Source organism: Pleurodeles waltl, chromosome 1_1 (assembly GCF_031143425.1).
Source record: "Pleurodeles waltl isolate 20211129_DDA chromosome 1_1, aPleWal1.hap1.20221129, whole genome shotgun sequence".
Lineage (NCBI taxonomy): Eukaryota > Metazoa > Chordata > Amphibia > Caudata > Salamandridae > Pleurodeles > Pleurodeles waltl.
In genome coordinates this window covers 825,123,124-825,146,408 of record NC_090436.1, presented here as the reverse complement: position 1 = coordinate 825,146,408, position 23,285 = coordinate 825,123,124, and the positions used below count along the sequence as shown (strand labels likewise).

The window sequence follows — 23,285 nt, the reverse complement described above, 5'->3', positions numbered from 1 at the left end:
CTGTATCAATTTTGGTCTCCAGGATAGTTTTAGTATCCAGGATGGCTTGCAGGATCTTCTCAAACTGGATGGAGTGATCGAGAAGAGTAGTGTTCATATGTTGAAGAGTGACAACGGCATCCATGAAGGCCGTGGGGAAGTTAGGCAGAGACTCATCTGAGGGCAGGGAGAGTTTTCTGGCATTGGGTTTCACCACTGTGGGGCCTGGTGGACCTGGTTGACTCCAAGGCTCCCAGTGGTGCTGCGTCGTGGCTCCAATGCGACTGTGATGAAGCTGGTTGCTGAGACCTGTCAACCTTATACATTAGCCACTGTGAGGTAGGAGGCACAAATCGCAGATCCTAGTGTAGGAATCTCTCAATAAGAGCACTCCAGCCTGCATAACTGCACAAATACAAAATCACTTTTCAGGCTGTAGCAGCACGATCCCTTTCACCCATATTCATCCACGGACACTTCCTATGCCTCCATAGCCATGATAGCAGCAGCCCTTCTCTACTTGTATGCTGACCAGATTCCTCAGCTCAAATTATGACAAATAGCGAGGCACAACCAGCTTATATAGAATACACAACAAGACCGGAGGCGGTCTGATAAAATGGCAAAAAGTGTTTCTAGACAACTTTTGAGGTTTGCAAAGGATTCTGGGTATCAGAACCTGGTGAGAGCCCCAAAAGTCACGCCATCCTTGATTCCCCTAGGTGTCTAGTTTTCAAAAATGCACAGGTTTGTTAGGTTTCCCTATGTGCCAGCTAAGCTAGAAGTCGAAACCCACAGGCTAGGCAATTTCCAAAAAACATGTCAGATTTCAATGTAAAAATGTGATGTGTCCATGTTGCTTTTGGGGTGTTTCCTGTCAGGACTGCTAGGTCTACCCACACAAGTGAGGTAGCAATTTTATTGGGAGACTTAGGGGAAAGCAGAGTAGAAGAACAAGTGCTACTGCCCATTGCCTTTCTCTACATTTCTTCCTTCCAAATGTAAGACAGTGTATAAGAAAGAAGTCTATTTGAGAAATGCCCTGTAATTCACATGCTAGCATGGGGACCCCCGAATTCAGAGATGTGCAAATAACCACTGCTTCTCAACACCTCATCTTGTGCCCATTTTGAAATACAAAGGTTTCCTTGATACCTATTTGTCACTCCTTATATTTTACCAAAGGAATTGCTGTATACCGGTACACTATGAAAACCCATTGCAAGGTGCAGTTCATTTATTAGCTATGGGTACCTAGGGTTCTTGATAAACCTACAAGCCCTATAGCTTGATAAACCTACAAGCCCTATATATCCCCGCAACCATAGGAGTCCAAAAATCTGCCATAGCTGGAAAAAGTTACAGAAGAAAAAGTAGGTAGAAATGGCTGTTTTTTTAACTCTATTTCTATTTTTTTGTATTTCAACTGTTACTTTCTGTAGGAAAACCTTGAAGGATCTACACAAATGACCCCTTTCTAAATTCAGAATTTTGTCCATTTTCCACCCATTTCTGTCACTAACTGGAATGAGGCTGAAATCACAAAAAAATAGTAAAAATGGGGTATGTCCCAGTAAAATGCAAAATATGTGTTGAAAAATATGGGGGCATATTTATACTCTGTTTGCGCCAAATGTGCGTCAAAATATTTGACGCACATCTGGCGCAAACCTTGCCCCATATTTAAACTTTGAAGCCCAACCCCGCGGATGTCAAAATTCCACCATGAGCGTCATTTTTTGGAAGCGGGAAACTGCCTTGCGTTAATGATATGCAAGGTAGGCGTTCCCTTCCAAAAAAATGACTTTAAGGCCTGTGCGTCTTATTTATACTCCGGTGTCATTTTGACGCACAGGAGGGGGTGGGCCTTAAAAAACAGTGCACAGCCTGTTGTGCACCATTTTTAAAATCCTGGGTCAGGGCAGGCGTTAAGGGACCTGTGGGCTCGGAAGGAGTCCAGAGGTGCCGTCCCCTGCCCCCAGGGACACCCCCTGCCACCCTCGCCCACCCCAGGAGGACACCCAAGGATGGAGGGACCCATCCCAGGGAAGTTGAGGTAAGTTGGGGTAAGTATTTTTTTCCGTTTTTTTTTTAAGAGACATAGGGGGGCCTGATTTTGCCCCCCCTACATGCCACGATGCCCAATGACCATGCCCAGGGGACAGAAGTCCCCTGGGCATGGCCATTGGGCAAGGGGGCATGACTCCTGTCTTTGCTAAGACAGGAGTCATGTCAATGGGGGTTGTGCGTCAAAAAAATGGTGCAAGTCTGGTTTGAGGCTTGATTTTTGCCTCAGACCTGACTTGCACCATTTTTTGACGCACAACCCCCATTTTCCCATACGACGGCGCTGCATGGTGTGAGTCATATTTTTTTTACTCAGACCAGTCCGCAGCGCCGGCTAAAGTCATTCCATAAATAAGGCGCCCGCTTGCCGTGGGACGCACAACTGCGTTGGCGCAGTTGTGCGTCAAAAAGTATAACTATGGCCCTTGTTTTTTTTTATTCAAGTCTGCCTGTTCCTGAAAGCTGGAAAGATGGTGATTTTAGCACTGCAAACCCTTCGTTGATGCCATTTGCAGGGAAAAAAACACATGCTTTCTTCTGCAGCACTTTTTTCCCATTTTTCCCCCAAAAAACAGTTTAGCTGCATTTTGGCTAACTTATTGGTCTCCTCCAGGGAAAACCCACAAGCTCTGGGTACCATAAGAAACCCTAAGATGTTGGGAAAAAAGGATGCATATTTGGCATGGATAGCTTATGTGGACAAAAGGTGATAAGGGCCTAAGCGTGAATTACCCCAACTAGCCAAAAAAAGGCTTGGCACAGGAGGGGTTAAAGGTCAATTGATATTAACCAAAGGAAGTAATAAGGGTGTCCAGAGCTATGAACACCTTCATTTTCAAAGATATCTTGTAGCAAACGTGTAAATATCTGCTAAAGTATCTTCATAATTAAAAAATTAAAAAACACAGAACTGTTTCACCTTAATACATCAGATTATATCAGTGGACTGCATTGAGAAGTATTTTTTAAAAAGTGACAGTTTTCAAAAATGAACGTAGCAGCATTCATGCTTCTCCCCCACTCTGACAATGTCAACAGAGAACTAAGGGACAAGTCAATTATTCTGTGCTCCCTTTGAATGGTCTTGGTTGCTGTTATGCATGAACAGCATTAAAGTTTATTAAATCAAACACAGAAGAAGGTTTTATACAGCACACATCCTGAAGTCATGTATTTTGATGTCCTCTAATATGTGATAATGATAAAAAAAGGAAAAGTGAAATACAACAATTGCCTAGAATTACATAATTTTTATAAAGTGGAGAAGCCGGGATTGAGCCCAGGTTTTGTAGCTTCACATTGTGCAATTCAGACACTAGTTGTTGTACATGCTTCTCTTCTTTTACAGTCAACCAAACTGCCACCCTTCTGCCATTCAATGCGGACCTTGATCACACCACAGACCAAACTTTGTGGGCCCTTGGAAAATGTTTGTGAGTACCCATGACGTAGAACAAATAGAGATGGCAAATAGAAAGCCAGAAAATGTGAGTTACAAACTGCAAATCCAATGGTAAGCAATGGGCATAATGCGCTCCCAGAGAAACTTTCAGAATGCCCACAAAAAGTCATTTAGCAACCAGACAGCAGTGCTGTGTGGTAGGCTTCGCCCCAAAAAAGACTGTTTCCTAGGTCCCGTCAGTGTACGCCCCTATCCATCTAGGCGACCTGGGTCTAGGTCACCCATGCCCAAAGCCGACGCTACCTACTAGTTTCACATTTGTTAAAAAAAACTTTTTTCACTTAAACTCAACAGTGTATTACTTTTGTAATCCTTCATTTCAATTTGTAAAGCGAACTAACACCATTTAGTGCAGCGCTATACAAAACGAAAATGAATAGGTAAACTTGCGGAGCCCTTTTACCGACAGAAATCTCACCGAACAAGCGCTTAAAGACGCCTTTCTGCTATTTACAATTCAATTGTATCTACAAATCGAAACAGACGTTAACCATCGTGTATTTCTGCAAACACGACCCCCCACCCTCCTCCTGCTACCGTTCAACCCCGCAAGTTAATCTTCATTTAACCAAGCCAAGAAGCATCAGCCCACCAGCTGTCAACAAAGCACTGCTCCGGTACCGTGAACACTGCTACATTGCAAGGGAACTCTTTGTACCAATGAAAAGGGTGAGTCAGTGTATACTTCGCTAGCAGCGCTTTGTCAAAATACTCCACAATGTTTCAAGGGCGGACGCGTTGTTACTGACCAAGCTGTGTTCCAGCTCAAACGTTCCCGTAAATATTACCAGCAAGAACATGGGTCCGCCCCAACCCCACCCCGCTCTGTTTTTGATGGTCGCGTCATTATTTTTCGGCACAACTTCGAATGTTTCCTGAGGTGCCATGAACAGCAGCAAATCACTCAGTAAAATTGAATCTGGGCTTTTTTTTTAATTCGCACAACCCTGTACCACCGATCAACTCGCCTACCAGAAAGGGTTCAGAAAATGGAAACTCCGAGACAGATTCATATCCTGAAAGGACTCTGTCAGAAACGCCAGAACAGGCGACCAATTAACACAGAGCGGACGGGGCACAGCCTTGTTTTGATTCAGCGGCAGGGGCGTGAGTGGAACTCTGGTTGCCAGGATAATACGTGTTTTTCTTCAGCACCGCCCATGGGAAGGTGTAGTAAGGCATTGAGATAGGATGAGGGGTGGGGGTTAAAACCAACGGGAGATCAGGGTCAGTCTGGAAATAGGCTCGGGCACCAAATTAAAAGTGGGCTCAATTATGGAATCTGATAGCTAAAAAAACAAAACGATGCACAAGTCAGATCAATTTTAAACTTGGAGAGACAAACAGTGTAGGTGTCGTGCAAGATATGGGAGACGGTATTAAGTTGTACTTGCAGCAGGCAATGTTTATGTTAATATAAAATGAGTCAACAGTAAAAACAGGCCCACCAGAACATAAACATGACCCGCATACATACAAAAGAAAAAAACAGCTCTTCAGACACTGCCGGACTGCCCTATTGGCCAGTCTGACGCTGCAGGCGGGGATGTTGGAAAATGCACTGACCACACGTGTGGGGAACGACCCAGGTACTGAATGTGAGCAAAGGCATGTGAGAGTAGGTCTAGAAGAACGGTGGTGTGGTGGTGTGTGGGACCCTTGTGGTAAGGAATTGGTAGAGTAGGAGCAGTTCAACTGTGAGGAGTAAGAAGAAGACCCTCTGAGGAGGAGAACAAAGTACGAAGTAAGAGAAAATGCCCCGGTGCAAGACGGGGGGAAATGGGGGCGGTAAAAGGAGGTACTGGGGGAATGTTGGTGGGGTCAACAGAGATGCACTGGGAACTAGGGCACGTGTAGGAAGTGCAATGGAAGGACATGGGGGACGTACTGGGATGCTGTGTGCAACTGAATGTTTCTGGCAGCGGGGTGCTCGAAAGGGGACCTAACGGGCAGTGAAAGAAAGACACGAGGGGTGTGGTTGGGGGTAAGGGGTACTGGTGAGTGTTGGCAGAAGTACTGGGATCGTGCAGGTAATTTAACGGCTGTGTGTGCAGGGGCTCAGGATCCCCGAGGGATGGTCGTGAGAGGACACAGAAAGTGTTTGCGAGAGACCCCCGGGGTGGGGGTGTTTACAATAAAGCAGCGGGAGCGCGAGTCTGGCGCTCAGCGAGGTACTCTGGAAGGGGTTGTTCGTTCCCACTACAGAGCAGAGAGAATACTCACCGAGGATCCCGCCCAGAAGGGGCACGCGTTCTTGATTTGCAGAGAGCTGCTGAGGGACAGCGCCCCGAAGCTGAGCGCCACCATGCAGCAGCCCAGGATGAGCTGCAGCAAGCCCAGCGACAGCAGCGGCCTTGCCGGCAGCAGCCCCGCAGAGCCACGGTGCTGGGACGATGGGCCGGCGGCAGGAGGCAGCAGCGACAGAGGCGGAGGCAGGGTGCAGAAGCCTGGCGGTCCCCTGGGAGGGGGCAGCGGCCAACCCCCTCCACGGTGAGAAACAGACCAGCGGGCCCGGGGAGGGGGCGCTGGAGGCTGCAGGTCCCCGGCGCAGGAAGAGGAAGCGGTGGCCGAGGCCCCCGGGGGAGCAGCCATGGGGCAACAGGAGCCGGGCAGCAGCATGGGCAGGGACATGGTGCGGAGCGAGGACGAGGACGACGGCGGACCGGAGAAAAACAAACTGTGTAGCTTGGATTCTGGGCTGACTGCACAGCTTTAACAGAGATAAGGGATGCGGAGTGCCTGCACAGGGAGGGAGGAGGGGGAGGCCCTCTGCTGCAGCAGCCCCCGCAAAGCCATGCTCCGCTGCAAGCAGACACCAGCCGCCAGCCTCCGCTGTAGCAACAATCCTTCTTCTCGGCGCCCTCCACAATTCCTCCTGATCTTTCCTGTTATTTTTCTGCCCCTTTCTCTACCACTGCAATCACCATATTGTCTGCCCCGTTTTCTCTCCAGAGGGAGGGTTGAGGTGTTTGAAGTTTTAAAATAACTCTTCCGAGAGGATGGGGTTGGCCGAGAAGCTGCCTGTGGCTGGATTACATTTCACATTTTTTTGGCACGAGCACAAACTGGGCAAGGAGCCGAGAGAGGGAAAGGACCTGCCTGCGCTGCAGACTCCCCATGCTCTGTCCTGTGGACGCTTCATATTTCAGCAGGATGTGTGGTTTACACAGGCAGGTGCATGGATCTCCGGGGTAACTTGTTTCAATATTTCGGGTTCTTTTATTTTCGAGCAATGTTCTGGCAGATCAAGTAGACCTGAGTTCAGCCTTTGGTCCAGCCGCCCCTTGCCAAAAAAGATCCTTCGCCCTGGGTCCAATTTCTTCAAAAGTGATAAGACCTGGCAGAAAGTTCATGTTTTATTTTGTGTGTGTGTTGTCCAAGTCACCGCTCCTTAAGTTTAGGAGGTACGTAGTGCCAGGTTTCCTGCTAATAATATGACTGTAGCTCACAATACTTATTTGGGGAAGAAGGACGCCATACCGCCTTATTGTGTGTAAAAGGCCGTTTTATTGGAAACAGGTGCACTTACAACCATAAAATGCCCTAGGCCTAAACGCCTCACAAAACTAACACCTCACTATACATCAAGTTATCATATCATACCTCCCCCTACCCTACCCTCCCATTCCTTACCACATGGCCTCTTATTATCTCATACATTGTTCTGATTCGTTGCTGAAGTCCATTGTCATGTTAATAGTCTCCTGCTGCTTCCTACCCTCTGAGTGTGCAAATCCGCAAAAACCCCTGAATGTCCACCTCTTGTTGTCTGAGTTGTCCTGCTGCCGTCCAGTCCTTTTCCACCTGTCAATGCCTTGTCGGTTCTGCCGTCCAACTGTTCTCATAGCCGTGTGCACTGTCTCAGTTCCCGCCACCAGAAAAAGAAGTTCCCTCCTTTTTCTGCCCCCCCCCCAGGTAGGAGGGTGCATCCGCAAACTGACCTCAGTCTTACCTTTCACCTAACAAAGCTTTCAATACTTCCCTCACCTGGAGCAGGTACAACTCCATGCCCATGAAGGACAGGTGTACTCCGTCGCCCCTAAAAAATTCCTGATCCTCGAAACGAAGATCCTCGTGCTCCAATACTGATATACCATAAAACCTACAAAAAACCTTCATCTATTTATTAATCTTACGCCGAGCCTTCTCAATAGCCCCCGGTTTCTGTGCCCCTCTCCAAATCCTATGCGGGACAAACACTGTCCATATCAAATGACATCTTACCATTGTCTCCGAATCTCCAACAAGTCTGCCTTCATGGCTTTAAGCACATCCAGTCCCGTATTCTTAACTAAGTCATTCTCACCCAAGTGTAGTAATAAAACATCAGGACAAGAACCCCGCCCTTTCTCCGCCTGCAATGGCCCCAGCAACTGGTCCCATCGCATTCCCCCTTTTCCAAACCATCGCACTCTATCGTTCTGTATCTAAACCCAATTAACCCCAATGGGTGTGCGCCCTGCTTGTCTGTGGGCCCACTTGACAAAAGAATGTCTGACGAGCCATATCGAGAGGAATTGCGTCTCTGGACCCGACACCGAACCTGCAGCAGGAGAAAAATATGTTAATATTCATTCCGACACTCCGGAACCCCCACATCTCACATACCGATAAAACGCATCCGATCTCCACCTTCCCAACCGCATAATTCGCCCTGTACGCCATCCCCTTAATCCGGCCTCGGTTGCCATGCCTATGCAAAAAGAATGCGTGCCCAAAACGGAATGCATCCTGCCCCACATAATGCAAACTCGCTCAAAGCACTGCTAAAAGCTGCCGTGCCGTTACCTTTCCCCCGCTGCGGTGTTGAAACACCTCTTCTTCCACGTGCCCATCCCGTTGCAGCGCCTTACCCAACCTTACCGGGCACAAATCAGGCACAGGATACCTCACCAGCGCCACATGCATACCCAAACCGAGCTGATCTGTCTTAGAACTCCAAAGCCTCAGAAGTACAGAAGACCCCGAAAATCCACTTCATCCCAACGCAAACCCGGCTTGTTCCCAAGCCCCAGAAATTCTGACACCCTGAACGCCCCAAAAAACATCCAACACATTAGCGTCTTGAAGAGTATAGTCTCCCTCGCATCATAGCATACAGTCCGAGACTGTTCAAAACTTTTTTAACAATGCCAATGATTTTTAACTTGCCTTTCATTCCTGCCTCTTTTTCCCAACCACTGAGAATCCGCTGGCCCAGTTCACCAGCAGATGGGGCGTACCCCCAGACGAATTTTCCCCAAAAGGCAATGCCTGCTAACTTTCTTGCAATAGTAATCCACGACTGGTGTCTCTCCACCAGCGCCATAATAAAACGCAATACATCCTCTACTTTCCCTTTCTCATCTGCATGCCACTGTGCTCCCAACTGCCTGAACTCCTGCCAGGCTCGCACGTAAGCCTGTCTCGTAGATGGAGCCAGAGAATTCAAAACCAGCTTGAACATCCTCTCTCTCCCACCGACCATAAGGCTACTGGCATCCTCGTTCTGGACAAGGGCTCGTCCGCAACAAGCCCATGGAATTGTTCCCACTGTGAACGAAACAAAGCATCAGCAATGTCATTGTTCACTACTGGTACGTGTCTCGCCCTAAATTGAATATCAGGGCGCAGGCAATGTAACCCAAAAACGTGCAGCAGCTGCAGCACTTGCGGATCGCGAGCCGACTGCCTGTTCACTACTTGCACCACCGCTAAGTTGTCCACTCTGAAAAGCACTTTTTGATGCTCCATTAACGGCCCCCAGATAACTGCTGCTACCACCAATGGGAACAATTACAAGAATGATATGCTTCTCCCCCCTCTATTCCATGACGCCGGCCAAGATTCCACGCAAAACCTTCCCTGCCAATACAGGCCAAAACCGGAAGCCCCCGCCGCATCTGAAAAAATCTGCACATCCCAATCAACCGTCTGCCTGGACTGCAGGGGAATCCCATTGAACTGCTCCAAAAATATGCACCACATCCGTAAATCCTCCTTCACTCCCACCCGGAGCCAAACATGATGGTGCAGTAATTGCGTCCCCGCCAGCGAAAGTGCTAAACGCCTGCAAAAAGTCTGACCCGCTCTCACCACCCGACAAGCACAATTCAGATGCCCGAGCAATACCTGAACCTCTCTCACAGTGACTTTGCTTTTCTGCACCATATGTGTAAACGCCACAATCATGTTCCTCTGTTTCTCTAGGGGCAGCCTGGCAACCATCAGACTGGTATCTAACTCAGTCCCTAAAAAGGTCAGTGCTGTGGATGGTCCAACTGTTTTTTTGGGGCCAGGGGCACACCCAGGTCCACCATAATGTCTTGAAATTGCCAAAGAATGACCGCGCACTGATCCGATTCTGCCGGGGCAACAAAAAATAAATCATCCAGGTAATGCGTCGCCGCTTTGTGTCCCGTGACGCAGGAAAATATCCACTGCAAAGAAGTGCTGAAACGCTCAAATAACAAGCAGGAAATAGAACAACCCATGGGCAATGCCTTATTCACATACCATCGCCCTTGGAATTGAATGCCCAGCAACTCAAAATCGTCTGGGTGCACCGGTAGCAGGCGAAAAGCAGACTTTATATCTGTCTTAGCCATCAAGGCCTTCTCACCAAGGCCCATATTTATACTTTTTGACGCAAAACTGCGCCATCGCAGTTTTGCGTCAAAAAAATTTGCGCCGTCTAACGCCATTTGGATGCGCCATTCGGGCGTCAAATTTATACTGTGACGTACGGCGGCGCAACCAACAGGTGGGAGTCATTATTTCGTGACGCAAACAGCGTCGGTCTGTCGTAAGGCAAACCCACGTAAAAGTGACGCAAATCACTGTGGGTCGATTTACGACAGCGCTAGCGTGAATACGCCGTTTTTTTTCACGCTATTGCGTGACATTTTTGCGCGAAAACTGCACTGACAGGAGAGGAGACCCAAAATGGATCCCAGATGCCCCAACAGACCCCAGGAGGATGAGAGCAGACCAGGACCCAGCCAGGAGGAAGCACACAGGAACCAGGACATGTTAAAGAAAAAAAGAAAGTGTCGCTTCAGTGCAGAGGAGCAGGAAATCCTGGTGAAAGAGGTGACGGAACACCAGCACCAACTTTTCATATCCTCAAAATTGCCACTCAGTAGGACAGAGGCCATCTGGAAAGAAATTGTGGACAAGATAAACAGTGTGGCTGAAGAACGCCGGACAGTCACCGAGTGTAAGAAACGCTGGCATGACTGTAAACGTAGGACCAAAGAGAAAATGGCCAGGAACAGGAAGGCAGCAATGCAGACTGGAGGGGGGAGTCCAGCACAACAGGAGGCTCTGGACCACATGGAGGAGATGGTCGCAGCCGTCATCCCAGAGGAGATCGTCACAGGGATACAAGGACTGGACAGCGCAGACTACCACGACACTACGCACATGCAGGGTAAGTCGCATGGGGAATTACAATGCAATAATGGGGACTGTAAGCAGGGGGGGGATACCTACTACACAATGCATGTAACTTAGCACATATATGAAGTGGCATGGGGAAAGGGGCACGGCAGGGGGGAATGCCCAGTACTGACCATAGCCGGGCCACGACAAAATACTGCCACCACTACAGTCCCATGGGGACATCCTGTAATTACAACAAGAGAGCCAAGGGAAACCAGTGACAGGTGGGAAGGACACTACCCTGAATCCACATCCAGGCACTTGTTTTGCACAAACTATTCCCCATCAACTAGGTCCCTACCTGTAATGCAGTAGCAAATACAACAACTGCAACTTAACTGCCACCACAGTTGACAATAACACCTCTCATCTCTGGGCAGCTATAGTACCAAATGGCAGGAACCCCACCCTGGAACATACATTCCTAAATTAGGGGGTGAGGATGACATCTGCAACTACTCCTAGAAATAAGACAAAGCTACCAGTACACTTAAATGCCGAATGTCCATAACTGACACATACATAAGCCTAAGTAAACAGCAATAGGAGCCACACAGCACTAACGACACACACATGCTGCATACATCAGGGTCCCTCACGTGCCTGCCTAACAATGCTACATCACAAATGTCATACTGCTCAGACAACAACATTGACGAGGGGACACAGGCAACTGGTCAATGAAACACATCTGCACAGTCTAACCAAAAAATAGGACATTCATACGATAAACAAGCCAATCCAGTAAGACACACGAGACCCCATCAGATACAAACATCAACAATGTTTACATCCATACCACATCCTAACATTGACATACATAGGTCATGCCACCTAACATGTACAGATCATGCAATGTGAATGAAAAGTGTATGGTGCAGGGCCTGTGAGGCAAGTGTGCTGGCAGGGCAGTCACAACACCCACAGTCAGTCAAAGTGTAGCGTGGCACGTGAAACGTATACTTTGCGCAATAGCCTCAGGCTGGAGGCCTTTGTGCATCTTACCCTGAATGTACTTATACTCATTTGCTCACATCTAAGTGCCTCAGAGCACTTTGCACTAAATGAATCTCATTGCCCTTCCTATCAGTTAATGTAGTAAATAGTCAGTCCTAAGGTGTTGGCAATTAGTCAAATCACCCTGTTTTGCCTACTTCTGCACTGGAGTTTGCCAGAACATATTCACTCTGTGCCCCAGTCAAGGATACCGTCTGGTTCGTTGATGATAGATGTGGTAGGGGTTAAGGTTTGCCATTCCTGCGTAGGGAAACTTTGTCATCACCATGACATATGTCTTTTAAATTCACTTCCTCGTCCCAAGACACGCATGGGGGAGTTTACAAACAGAAAATCACATCTAGATGCTGCCTGCCTTGCTGCTGATGCACAACCAGATCCCAGCCCATTCCTCTGATATGAGGGATGATGTCTCCCCTGTGATTCAGACAGACAAGCTCCAAACTTAACAGGCAGTGCTATATATAGAACAAGCAGAGGGAGAGTAGAAACTGTTAGGCACCATGATAGCTGTGTACCAATGTATTACTTTCCTGCGGACTATTTCAGTTCTAACTGTGTGTATTGTTTTGGTTATTGGGGCTCACACCGAAATTCCTACAAGTCAGTTGAACACTGAAACTTCATATCCAACAAATACTGTCTGTGTCATTTGTGTATGGGAACATACCGGAAAAGATAGAAATGTGTAGGACCTGAGTGACCACCACTTCCCTGAGAAGTCCCAAAGATGTCATGGGCTTGGACTTCGAAACATTCCTCTGTTGTGGGAGACCAGAGGCACTGCTAGTCTGTCTGAGCTAAATACAATATCTGGGTGACAGAGTTATTTACAAGTGGGTCAAACTTAGTCCCCCACACCATTAGCTATCCTGCTGCCTAGAAAGCCAAGAATCACATGTAGGATAATGAGAGCCCACCCAAACAAATGTCCCTCCATAACAATAGTGAAACACCGAGAGAGGAGTAGGACAAAAAAATGCATATTCCAAAATAATTACAAATCAACACCTAGAGATGTCCTGGCAGGCATGTCTGATAGCTCCATATCATATATGTGACACACAGGTGGGCCATAGGCCTACAACAATGCCCTATGACAGACAGCAGATACCAAGACAAAATCAGAGTACAAAGTAAAGGCATCCAAAGGCTTGTATCTTAGTGCTAAATGATCTCAACACAGACACACTAATTGTACCCTGTTTCTTTGCAGAGGAACACGGATCTCCTGCCGATATGCCTGTCCATGAGTTCCCTGATGACATGGATGACGAGAACATCAACCTCACACAAGAGACCATTGACATGGTCCTCGAAAGCCTCCAAACCCCCCCTTCAGTAACAAGGAGGAGCCAAGATGAAGCAGCCACCACAGTAGAACCACCCGCCACCCCAATTGTAAGACCTGCCAGCTCCAACACAGCTGAGGACTCTGACGACACTGGCACCAGCTTCGAAAGAACAGTCGTTGGGGTCCAGCGGGAGCTGGCCAAGGAGGTGCGGGTGGGGATGCAAACTATGGCAGCCAGCCTTGAGGGGGTGCGTTCGTGCATGCTGTCAACTGCTGATCAGGCAGCTGCAATGCAAGCCAGAACATCGCTGTTGGAGGAACTTTTAGTAACACAGAAGGCAATCTGCACAGCTGTCATACAGTTGACCAAACAACTCCAACAGCAAGCCAGTCAGCGTGTGCACGAATGCAACATCGAACCCCTCAGGGCAGACCTGGCTGCCTACCATCGGGATGTGGCTGCCATTCTGAAAAACCAGCACGCTCTCCTTGCTGCAGTACTGCCCTTCATAACTGGACAGGGATCAGCCCCCGGGATGTCTGCCTCCATGTCTTCTGACACTGAGGTGTGTGTTGCCCCTTCAAAACCAACAACAACAAGGACACACCAGGCAACACACACATCAGAAGAAGAAGACATGGAACAGATAACATTCACACGCAAGAGTACCCGGAAGCCCTAGTCCCTGCACCATGCCCCACTCTGACCAAGGTCCTACGTTTTGACACATGCCAGCCTCACTCCAACTACCCTCAATGACTGTTCGGCAATCTACTGTTTAACTTGTCCACATTGGCTGTAAATGTTTCTCTCCTACCATTTGGCAATTCCTGTTCCTCTGCACCGTCTGTGACATCAACCCAGCATGTCAGGAGCATCATCCACACCCTGTAAATAGGATCACCATTTAAGAATGCACCAGAACGGACTCACCTAACATTGTTAATGGACTTTTTGCACTACTCCACCTAAAAATAAATATCACTTGCACACCAATTGTGTCTCTGTGTCATTTCACACTTCAACTGTGCAGTACATAACTCCAAAGTGGCTGTGTGGCAACCATGTTGATTCTCTAGACTACTGTCCTGATTTCATGTCTACTGAAACATCTGTGCAGTGGCCAGGATTGCATCATAGCTTTACTAGACTGAGGAAAATAACTGATGTAGGGACTAAGCACACACAATCATGCTGTGTTGGACAGAATGAGGCCCCATCCATAGCTATTCTAGACAACTAATGGTGGATGAGAAATGTAGGCACCTTGCGATACTAACACAATACATTATGCTGTAAAATGAAAGGAATGTTAACCAAATTACACTGCATCAATCACCCTTACAGCGTATACTACCATGAAGGAAAGTCATGCTCAAGCAGTACACACATGATGTAGGTCAGCAATGACAGCAACAAGACAAGAGTGTGAACAAATACTCATCTACAAAGCTCTCCCTGAACTTCACAATGCTGTCCGACCTATCTATTTACCTACAAAATCAACTCTGGAAGCACTCTTTGTGAAGTAGGATACATACCAACCCCAAATCTTGATGATCTATGCACACTACCAATGGTGGCTCTCCCACACGGTGGATACTTACCAAGTTAGCACACGGGTAGCTGGCATGTTAAACCTCAATAGCCTGGGGATAGCGAGCATAGGACACAAATGTCATACTAAAACTTTCTGCTACACTGATGTCAAGGCCATGAAAAGGTAGCACCTAACGCATCTGGTAAAGGGTTAACAAATTTTTTATTTCCAATAAGTAAGAAAAGAGGCAACTAAGGGAAAGATAAACCTACACTAATCTAACCTGACTACTACTAACCCACAACTGTCCCTAACTAACCTAAGCTAAACTTACTCTACACATGTAACGAAACGATCTAAACATCAACCCCCCACCCACCATTATGAGACAAGACACATGCAGGACAACACTTACTAACCTACACACATACTATACTATCCTAAACAAACATATATTTTTTTGTATATTTTTTTTTTTATATATATATATATTTTTTTTTTTTTTATCAAACAGGAATCCCAACATTGCCCCCCACCCACCCACCCACACAAAAATATTAGATAGAAAGTATAAGGACCCCCCACCCTCTTACCTAACACTAACTAAGCTAATTACCTATACTTATCCTACAACTAACCCCCCAAACCCAACTAACAGTATGAAAAGAGGAAAGAGGAGAGAGAGGAGGGGTAAAAGTTGAGGAGGGCAAAATAACTAAGGATTTGCCCTCTGAAGTGTGCGCCGGATGGAGCGCACCTTCTTTTTGACCTCCGCCATGTCCTCCGTCAGGTTGTCAACCTTTTGAATTAACCTGTCCAGTTTCCTAGACAATGCCTGGAAGGCTGCAGGGTCAATTGGAGGGTCACTGCTGGTCTGCGTGCCGGTGGAGGTGGAGATTGTTGGTGGAGTGGAGTGGCCACGGGACAGCCCTGTTCCCAACACACGGCTGGGTCCAGGTCTTGAGGAAGATGGCTGGTCCGTCGCTGGGTCCCCTTGGGCAGACCTGGTGGTTGTAGGTGGCACTGTTGGAGGAGCCTGTGGTGTGGCATACCACGCCCCGGAGGCCCGTTCCGAATTGTATCTGCGGGCCATCCTCCGATACCCACACTGCACCTGCAGGATGTGCCTGTACCTCATTACACGGCGCTCAAACTGGTTTCGAGCTGCGGCACTCAGGTTTGCAGCTGTGAAGGGAAAAGGCAAATATTGAGCATAGAATTTACAGTGGGTTGAATACCACAATGGGTAATTTGACCATTACTAGCAATGTATTGGTTGCAGCAATTGTTACAACATATGTCACGGGAAGGCTCAGAGGAAGTACATGTGAATCATGCATACTGAAGGGCATATCACATATAGCAGATCCATGTCTCTACATGATGGATGACATCACCCTAAACTACTCCTACAATTCATACCTAAGCCATTATACATTATGGCACCAGCTCGTCCGCATACTGACTTCACTACATATGTCATTATATGTGATAAGAATCACACTCCTCACTCAATGGCATTTCGAAATAGTTGTGTGCTAAGATTGAACCCCTGGCCATGAATCATATGTCGACACTATGGGCCAGATGTAGGAATTGATGGGAAATCAACTAGCAAATTGCAAAGCTGAACGGTGTCTCTGACACCGTCTGCGAGTCACTATGGGGTCCCTAAATCCCACCTCATGAACATCAATGATGTGGGTTCCAACTTGCACCACCTTAGCAACTATGGGCACTCACGGGGATGGAGGCCTGCTGGGAACAGCAGAACTCCATAGACGTGACTGCTTTTAAATGAAGCAAGTTATTTTTCACCAAGTGTAGGCCCTTTATCTGAAAGGAAAATGAGCTGCGATTTGTTTAAATTCACAACAATTGATTGTTCGTAATTTACACAATAATTATTGCTCCCCTAGACCACTGGCTGTTTTGTGCAGGAGTATTTTGGTCCACTCACAAAGGTGAAGGTTCACAATGAGGACCCCTTCCAGTCAGCAAGTTGGTTAGCAGCCACTTCAAGTGGATGATAACAGCTACTCACTTTGCAACCACGTACTCGTTAGCAAATGGGATTGCCTAACACTGTGATTTGCAAGTAGGGCTGGTAAACTCCTTTATTTTTGTACTTTAGAAAAGCATTTTGCGAATATGTACATGACCACCAATAACATTTCGGATTAGGAAACAGACGTTTGCAACTCACTAACATCAAATTATGCTATTTGCAATGTGGAGACATTTTGCTACATCTGGACCTAGGTACAAACTCAAGTCACAAAAGGTGTTAAGTACGTGTAACATACTGGTTGCTACAGTCCTAGGTACCCTGTTTCACAGTAACATCCCAGTCTTTGTGGGTGGTGTGGGAAGAACAAACAACAATCCCATGATCAATGCACAACCAGGAGTGTACAGAAAGTGCAACAAGCATGTGCCTTCACACACAACACCTATGAAGGGCTAGCAACACGTTGGAGTCAGCCCAACCTTGTCACATCCCAGGTCCACACATGTCAAAATGATATGACTTAGCCAAACATAACATACTATTAGTGAGGCATGTTTTACAACACACACAGAGGAGGTAGAACACCCATTCACATGATTCAACAGAACACCTAGGCCATTGCACTCAAGTCACACACACTTCGAGGTCACCTTGTGGAAGTACATGCCCCCGGAAGATCCGACCTACAGTGTACACAGTCCATCCTCAACTAGGAAGAAGCACTTGTCATCGAAGCCATGTGCCTAAGCTATCTGGGAGACTGTCAGTCTGATATGCTGACTCAGTTAATGGCAAGTTCCTGACCAAGTCTAACATTGACCAGTGTGTTCAAAATGAGTCATGCTATTCCCAATAGTCGCACTAATTGAATGACCTACTGCCCCTCAATCTGAGAGATGACTAGGGATTGCTTTACCGAAACATTATTCCAATTTGATATCACACCAAAACAACAAAGCCAATGAACGGCCAGCACATCATATCATGAATTGTCCTGAACACACAGTAATCCATCATGCTTCATTTCCAAACAATGTAAATAGCACTTAGGCAACACTCACTGTAGGTATCGGGGTCGTCAAAATGGGCTACCTCACCAACGGTGTACGGGGCTGGTCCACCTGTAAAGCATGAAAGGAAGATTATACTCAGACTGGGTGAACAGACAAATAATTTCTGTTACAATGACAGTGTGTGAATATTACATGGTAATGATACACTTTCACACATGCTCATCCTGCCTGGCTGACTTTGTATTCTAGATTATCATTGGATGAGTCTCCTGCTCCAGTGACACACCCTACTACACTCATGCAGTGGCCAGGACAGTCATGTGTCGTCCAAGTTACTCCTCCATTAGTAGGCCCGAACAATCATGTGATCCATACATCTCAGCATGTGCATCCCAGAGAGAAACATTTCACAACTGGTTCCATGAGGACTGCATGACCACTCACAATCAAACAGGCTATGGGGACAGGTTCAACACACAGCAACCAGACACACATGTGACATATGTGTGGACAACATGACTAACTTCATGTGACGTGAAGGCAACACACAGGTGTTGCATCATCATGTGTTTGCAATTTTCGGGCTAGCTATGGCGTCTACATATGTAGGTATGTTGTTTCTACATGACGTACTCACTGGCCATTATGACCAGTAGAGTACAAATTGAGCAGTTCACGTGTTGCTTTTCAGACACAAATGCAACACTACATTCCATGCAGCTACAGCCATCTGGTATGTGTTGCAAAGATAAGGCATCGGCCTGGTAGCATAGGTCTTCATACACACCCGGCAACAAATACACATTTGGACACATGTATACCTTTGTAGCGCAGCATTTGCATCATTTTGTGACGCAGAGAGGGGGCTACTTAGCAAAATACTAATAGATGTTGCATTTTACTGCTGTTATTGGGTGTACATGTGTAGCAAAAATGGGGATTTATGTGTATGCCCATGGGCCTAGGTTTCCCTAGTATAACACGCAGTCAGCTACTTATTTTGCAGATTGGCTACCAATCATCACATGTTCACGCACACATTCCTATTATTCCCATGTAATTGATTATTACTCACCAACATAGCCACCAATCTGGAGTCCCAGGTGGTCCAGCAGGTCCTGTTCCCTGCTGATCAGATCTGCCCAGCGGTGCTTGAGTTGATGGACATTCCTCATACTCCCGTAGACCCGGACCAGGTGATGGCGCACCTTCTCCCAATGTATTTTCCTCGCCTCCGTGTGATACCCCTGTATCACACGGCCCCCAGCCTCCAGCATCAGTGGGAGGAAATGGCTTACGAGCCATATGAAGCCCCCCAATTCGTCCTCACCCATCCTGGACAGGCGAGGCCTACCTGACATGATGCGAGGTGTGAAAATAGTACCAAAGAAAAATGAAAGAAAAAGTGGGAAATGGGGAAAGGTAGAGGTGTGAAAGAAAAAGAAGAAGGAGAAAAATAGCCCAACTAACACCCCAAACTATGCTACCCACAACAGACTCCCACAGACAATACAAACTATCACAGGTATAGACCAAACAACACTAAACAGACTGAGACAATGTTTGACAACAATAAAAGATTGACACAAAGACAAAATACAAGGCACACAGGACACTAAAGCAGTAAAACACAGGACAACACCTTTCACACAACCACACAGTCTAGATAACTCTGAGACTGCAAAGTGAAAGTGAAAGTCAACTCCCAGTACAGATTTGGTAAACAGGATATCCTATTACATCACTTCCTGCATAAAATGGGCGCCGTTTTTATTTTCGCGTAATGCGTCATATTTTCACGCATACACAGATGTGCGTCATATTTTTTTGACGCATTACAGTGTACATGATGCGGAGTGTAAAAATATGCTATGAATATTAATATTTCCAATTGTACATGAGATGACCAACATATTGTGCATGTAGCGTCAATTACACCACGCATACATCATGGGCGTCGTTTTTTTTACACGTACAGTGGTGCACATGATGCGGAGTCAAAAAATATGATATGAATATTAATAATTGATAATGTACATGAGATGACCAACATATTGACCATGTAGCGTCATTTTGACCACGCATACATCATGTGCGTGGTTTTTATTACACGTACAGTGGTGCACATGATGCGGAGTCAAAAAATATGATATGAATATTTAAAATTGATAATGTACATGAGATGACCAACATATTGTGCATATAGCGTCATTTTGACCACGCATACATCATGTGCGTTGTTTTTATTACACGTACAGTGGTGCACATGATGCGGAGTCAAAAAATATGATATGAATATTAATAATTGATAATGTACATGAGATGACCAACATATTGTGCATATAGCGTCATTTTGACCACGCATACATCATGTGCGTGGTTTTTATTACACGTACAGTGGTGCACATGATGCGGAGTCAAAAAATATGATATGAATATTAATAATTGATAATGTACATGAGATGACCAACATATTGTGCATATAGCGTCATTTTGACCACGCATACATCATGTGCGTGGTTTTTATTACACGTACAGTGGTGCACATGATGCGGAGTCAAAAAATATGCTATTAATATTAATAATTAATACTGTACATGAAATGAGCAATATATTGTGCATATAGCGTCATTTTGACCACGCATACATCATGTGCGTGGTTTTTATTACACGTACAGTGGTGCACATGATGCGGAGTCAAAAAAATATGCTATTAATATGAATAATTAATACTGTACATGAAATGAGCAATATATTGTGCATATAGCGTCATTTTGACCACGCATACATCATGTGCGTGGTTTTTATTACACGTACAGTAGTGCACATGATGCAGAGTCAAAAATATTGTGGATGTAAATCATAATTTGAAGGTGAAATATCAAGACACTTTTGGATACATTTGTATCTGACTCTGCATTGTGTGCACTCATGTACATGAACAAATTATGACGGCCATGCTGTATGCGTAGAATATGGAGCAAATTGATCCAAATGTCTTCATGTGTTTAGCTTTGGAAAGGTGATTTGTCATGGTAAAACGGTGCGATGTGAGACACATTTGTGTTTGTATCTGACAAATGTCCGTACTTTTATGTATAGACGGCCTTCACACTGTGATGTTTGGGATACGTTAACTAATGTATTGACCATATTTGACAACATATTTGGTGTAATTGCTGATGGCTATTTTGAAATGTGATTTTTGATACCATTATGTATTCCGTCTCCAAAATGTCCCCACCTTTATGATGGGGATGCTTTTATCTGTAGTCCTAACAGGGAGTGGGAGAGTCACTTTCAGTTTTTAGGGGGCTGACCATGTCCCATTATGATTTTGTGTTTCATATTTGTGTAGGACTTGTGACATTGAGGCCACATATGTGCCTTATGCATGTGTTTAGTTCACAAGTACATGATTCCTGTATGTTTTGGGGGTGGTAGAGGTGGAGTTAGTCCCCCAGCACCCTAGGATTTGACCATCCAGAATAGCTACTGTATCCATGGATTATTTTTATCATATCCTGGCAAACCTGCAGCAGCGGGCGAATGTAAAGCCATATGGTATGAATGACTGTTGACCATTCATTCATCTCATTAGCCCATTTGACGTTTGCAGTATTGATGATTTGGAGCTAAGTTGCATACCATTTTCATATGACTAAGGGGGTCATTCTGACCGCGGCGGGCGGCGGTCGCCGCCCGCCAAGCGGTTCCCGCCGAAAGACCGCGGCGGTCATTCTGGCTTTCCCACTGGGCTGGCGGGCAACCGCCAAAAGTCCGCCCGCCAGCCCAGCGGGAAACACCCTTCCCACGAGGACGCCGGCTCAGAATGGAGCCAGCGGAGTGGGAAGGTGCGACGGGTGCAGTTGCACCCGTGGCGAATTTCTGTGTCTGCAAAGCAGACACTGAAATTCTTTGTGGGTCCCTCTTACGGGGGCCCCTGCAGTGCCCATGCCATTGGCATGGGCACTGCAGGGGCCCCCAGGGGCCCCGCGGCACCCCCTACCGCCATCCTGTTCCTGGCGGAAGACCCGCCAGGAACAGGATGGCGGTAGGGGGTGTCAGAATCCCCATGGCGGCGGAGCGTGCTCCGCCGCCATGGTGGATTCTCAAGGGCAGCGGGAAGTCCGTTTCTGGCCGCGGCTGAACCGCCGCGGTCAGAATGCCCATCGGTGCACCGCCAGCCTGTTGGCGGTGCTACCGCCGACCTCCGCCAGGGCGGTAATTACCACCAGGGTCCGAATGACCCCCTAAGTTTGCAAGACTCTCAGCGTTCACGATGTGATAATGCGAAGATTGTTTTGCTTGTCTGTGTCCCTTTCTGCATAAACTGGTTTAGTGTCATGTTACAATCTTCCTGCTAGGTTCAAACTGGGACACAACTGTGATGGTCTACTTTCAAATATTAGGTTGGTTGTATGACATATGTGTACATGTGTGTGGGAATGTGGATCCAGTATGACCTGTCTGTGTGTATGTTGTCACTGTAACTTCAAGGTCTCCTCCTGAGTTAGTGGCAGCTGATGTTGTTGCAATTGTGTATTGCTCACATCATACACTTGAGAGAAGCCATTGATGACATGTTCACGTACACATGGATGGTCCCACCCTGTCTCTGAACCCGTGTGATGTGACTTTCAAATGATCTCCAATTTTGGGCTGGATGAGAGACTGTTTCAGTTGTTTGGATCCGGCATGTCTAATTGTCACATTTGTACTCTTGTTGGGCTCTGTGTATGGTAATGTAACATGTCACATCCTACCCTCTGTGCATACAGTTGTGATGTTTATTTTTGGTGTGATGATTTTTAATGGCATTCTTGATCAATGAGACGACATTCATCTTCAGCTATTTCAAACTAAAGGTGGTCAGAAATGAATAGGCCAAAGCATGATGTGGTGTTTGTGATCTGTGTTTATTTACAAGTGTGGAATACAAGTGATTATAATGACTTAAGTAAAAAAATTGTTCACAAGCTGTTGGCGCCTACGCACTCCTGCTGCGGTGTTAGGTTGTTCCCCCTCCTGTTGCAGGCCAGCATCCTCCTCATCATCATCCTCAGGCATGTCTGGGTCCGGTTCAAGGAGGGGAATGTTCCTTTGTACACAAATATTGTGTAATATGGCACAAGTGAGTATAATTTTGCATACCATCTCTGGGGAGTATAGTAGGCTTCCGCCAGTGATGTCAAGGCAGCGGAACCTTGACTTTAGGATCCCAAAGGTCCTCTCCACAATGCTGCGTGTCCTCTTGTGGGCGTCATTGTATGCCCGCTCAGCAGCAGTATTTGGGTTCCCATATGGTGTCATTATCCAAGGCTGGATGCCATACCCCTGATCAGCTGAAAGAGAAACACAGAATGGTATCAATTAGATGTAGGAGGCACTGTTGTACGTATCTTTGATGGCAGTAGTTGTGTTGTGTTGTCTGTGACTATTTTGTGTACTAATGTGACAACCTATGGTTGTTGGTGGA

The 23,285-nt window shown here is 46.6% G+C and overlaps 1 protein-coding gene across 1 annotated transcript in view; it reads right to left on the bottom strand.

The window, feature by feature from the left end:
• ENTREP1 (endosomal transmembrane epsin interactor 1) overlaps window positions 1-6,458 on the bottom strand; it is a 157,543-nt gene extending 151,085 nt beyond the window's left edge. The window contains exon 1 of the mRNA XM_069228755.1: window positions 5,732-6,458. Coding sequence (XP_069084856.1) covers window positions 5,732-6,139 — 408 coding nt within the window. The 5' untranslated portion in view covers window positions 6,140-6,458. The remainder of the gene's footprint in view (window positions 1-5,731) is intronic.
• Window positions 6,459-23,285: the final 16,827 nt, after the last annotated feature.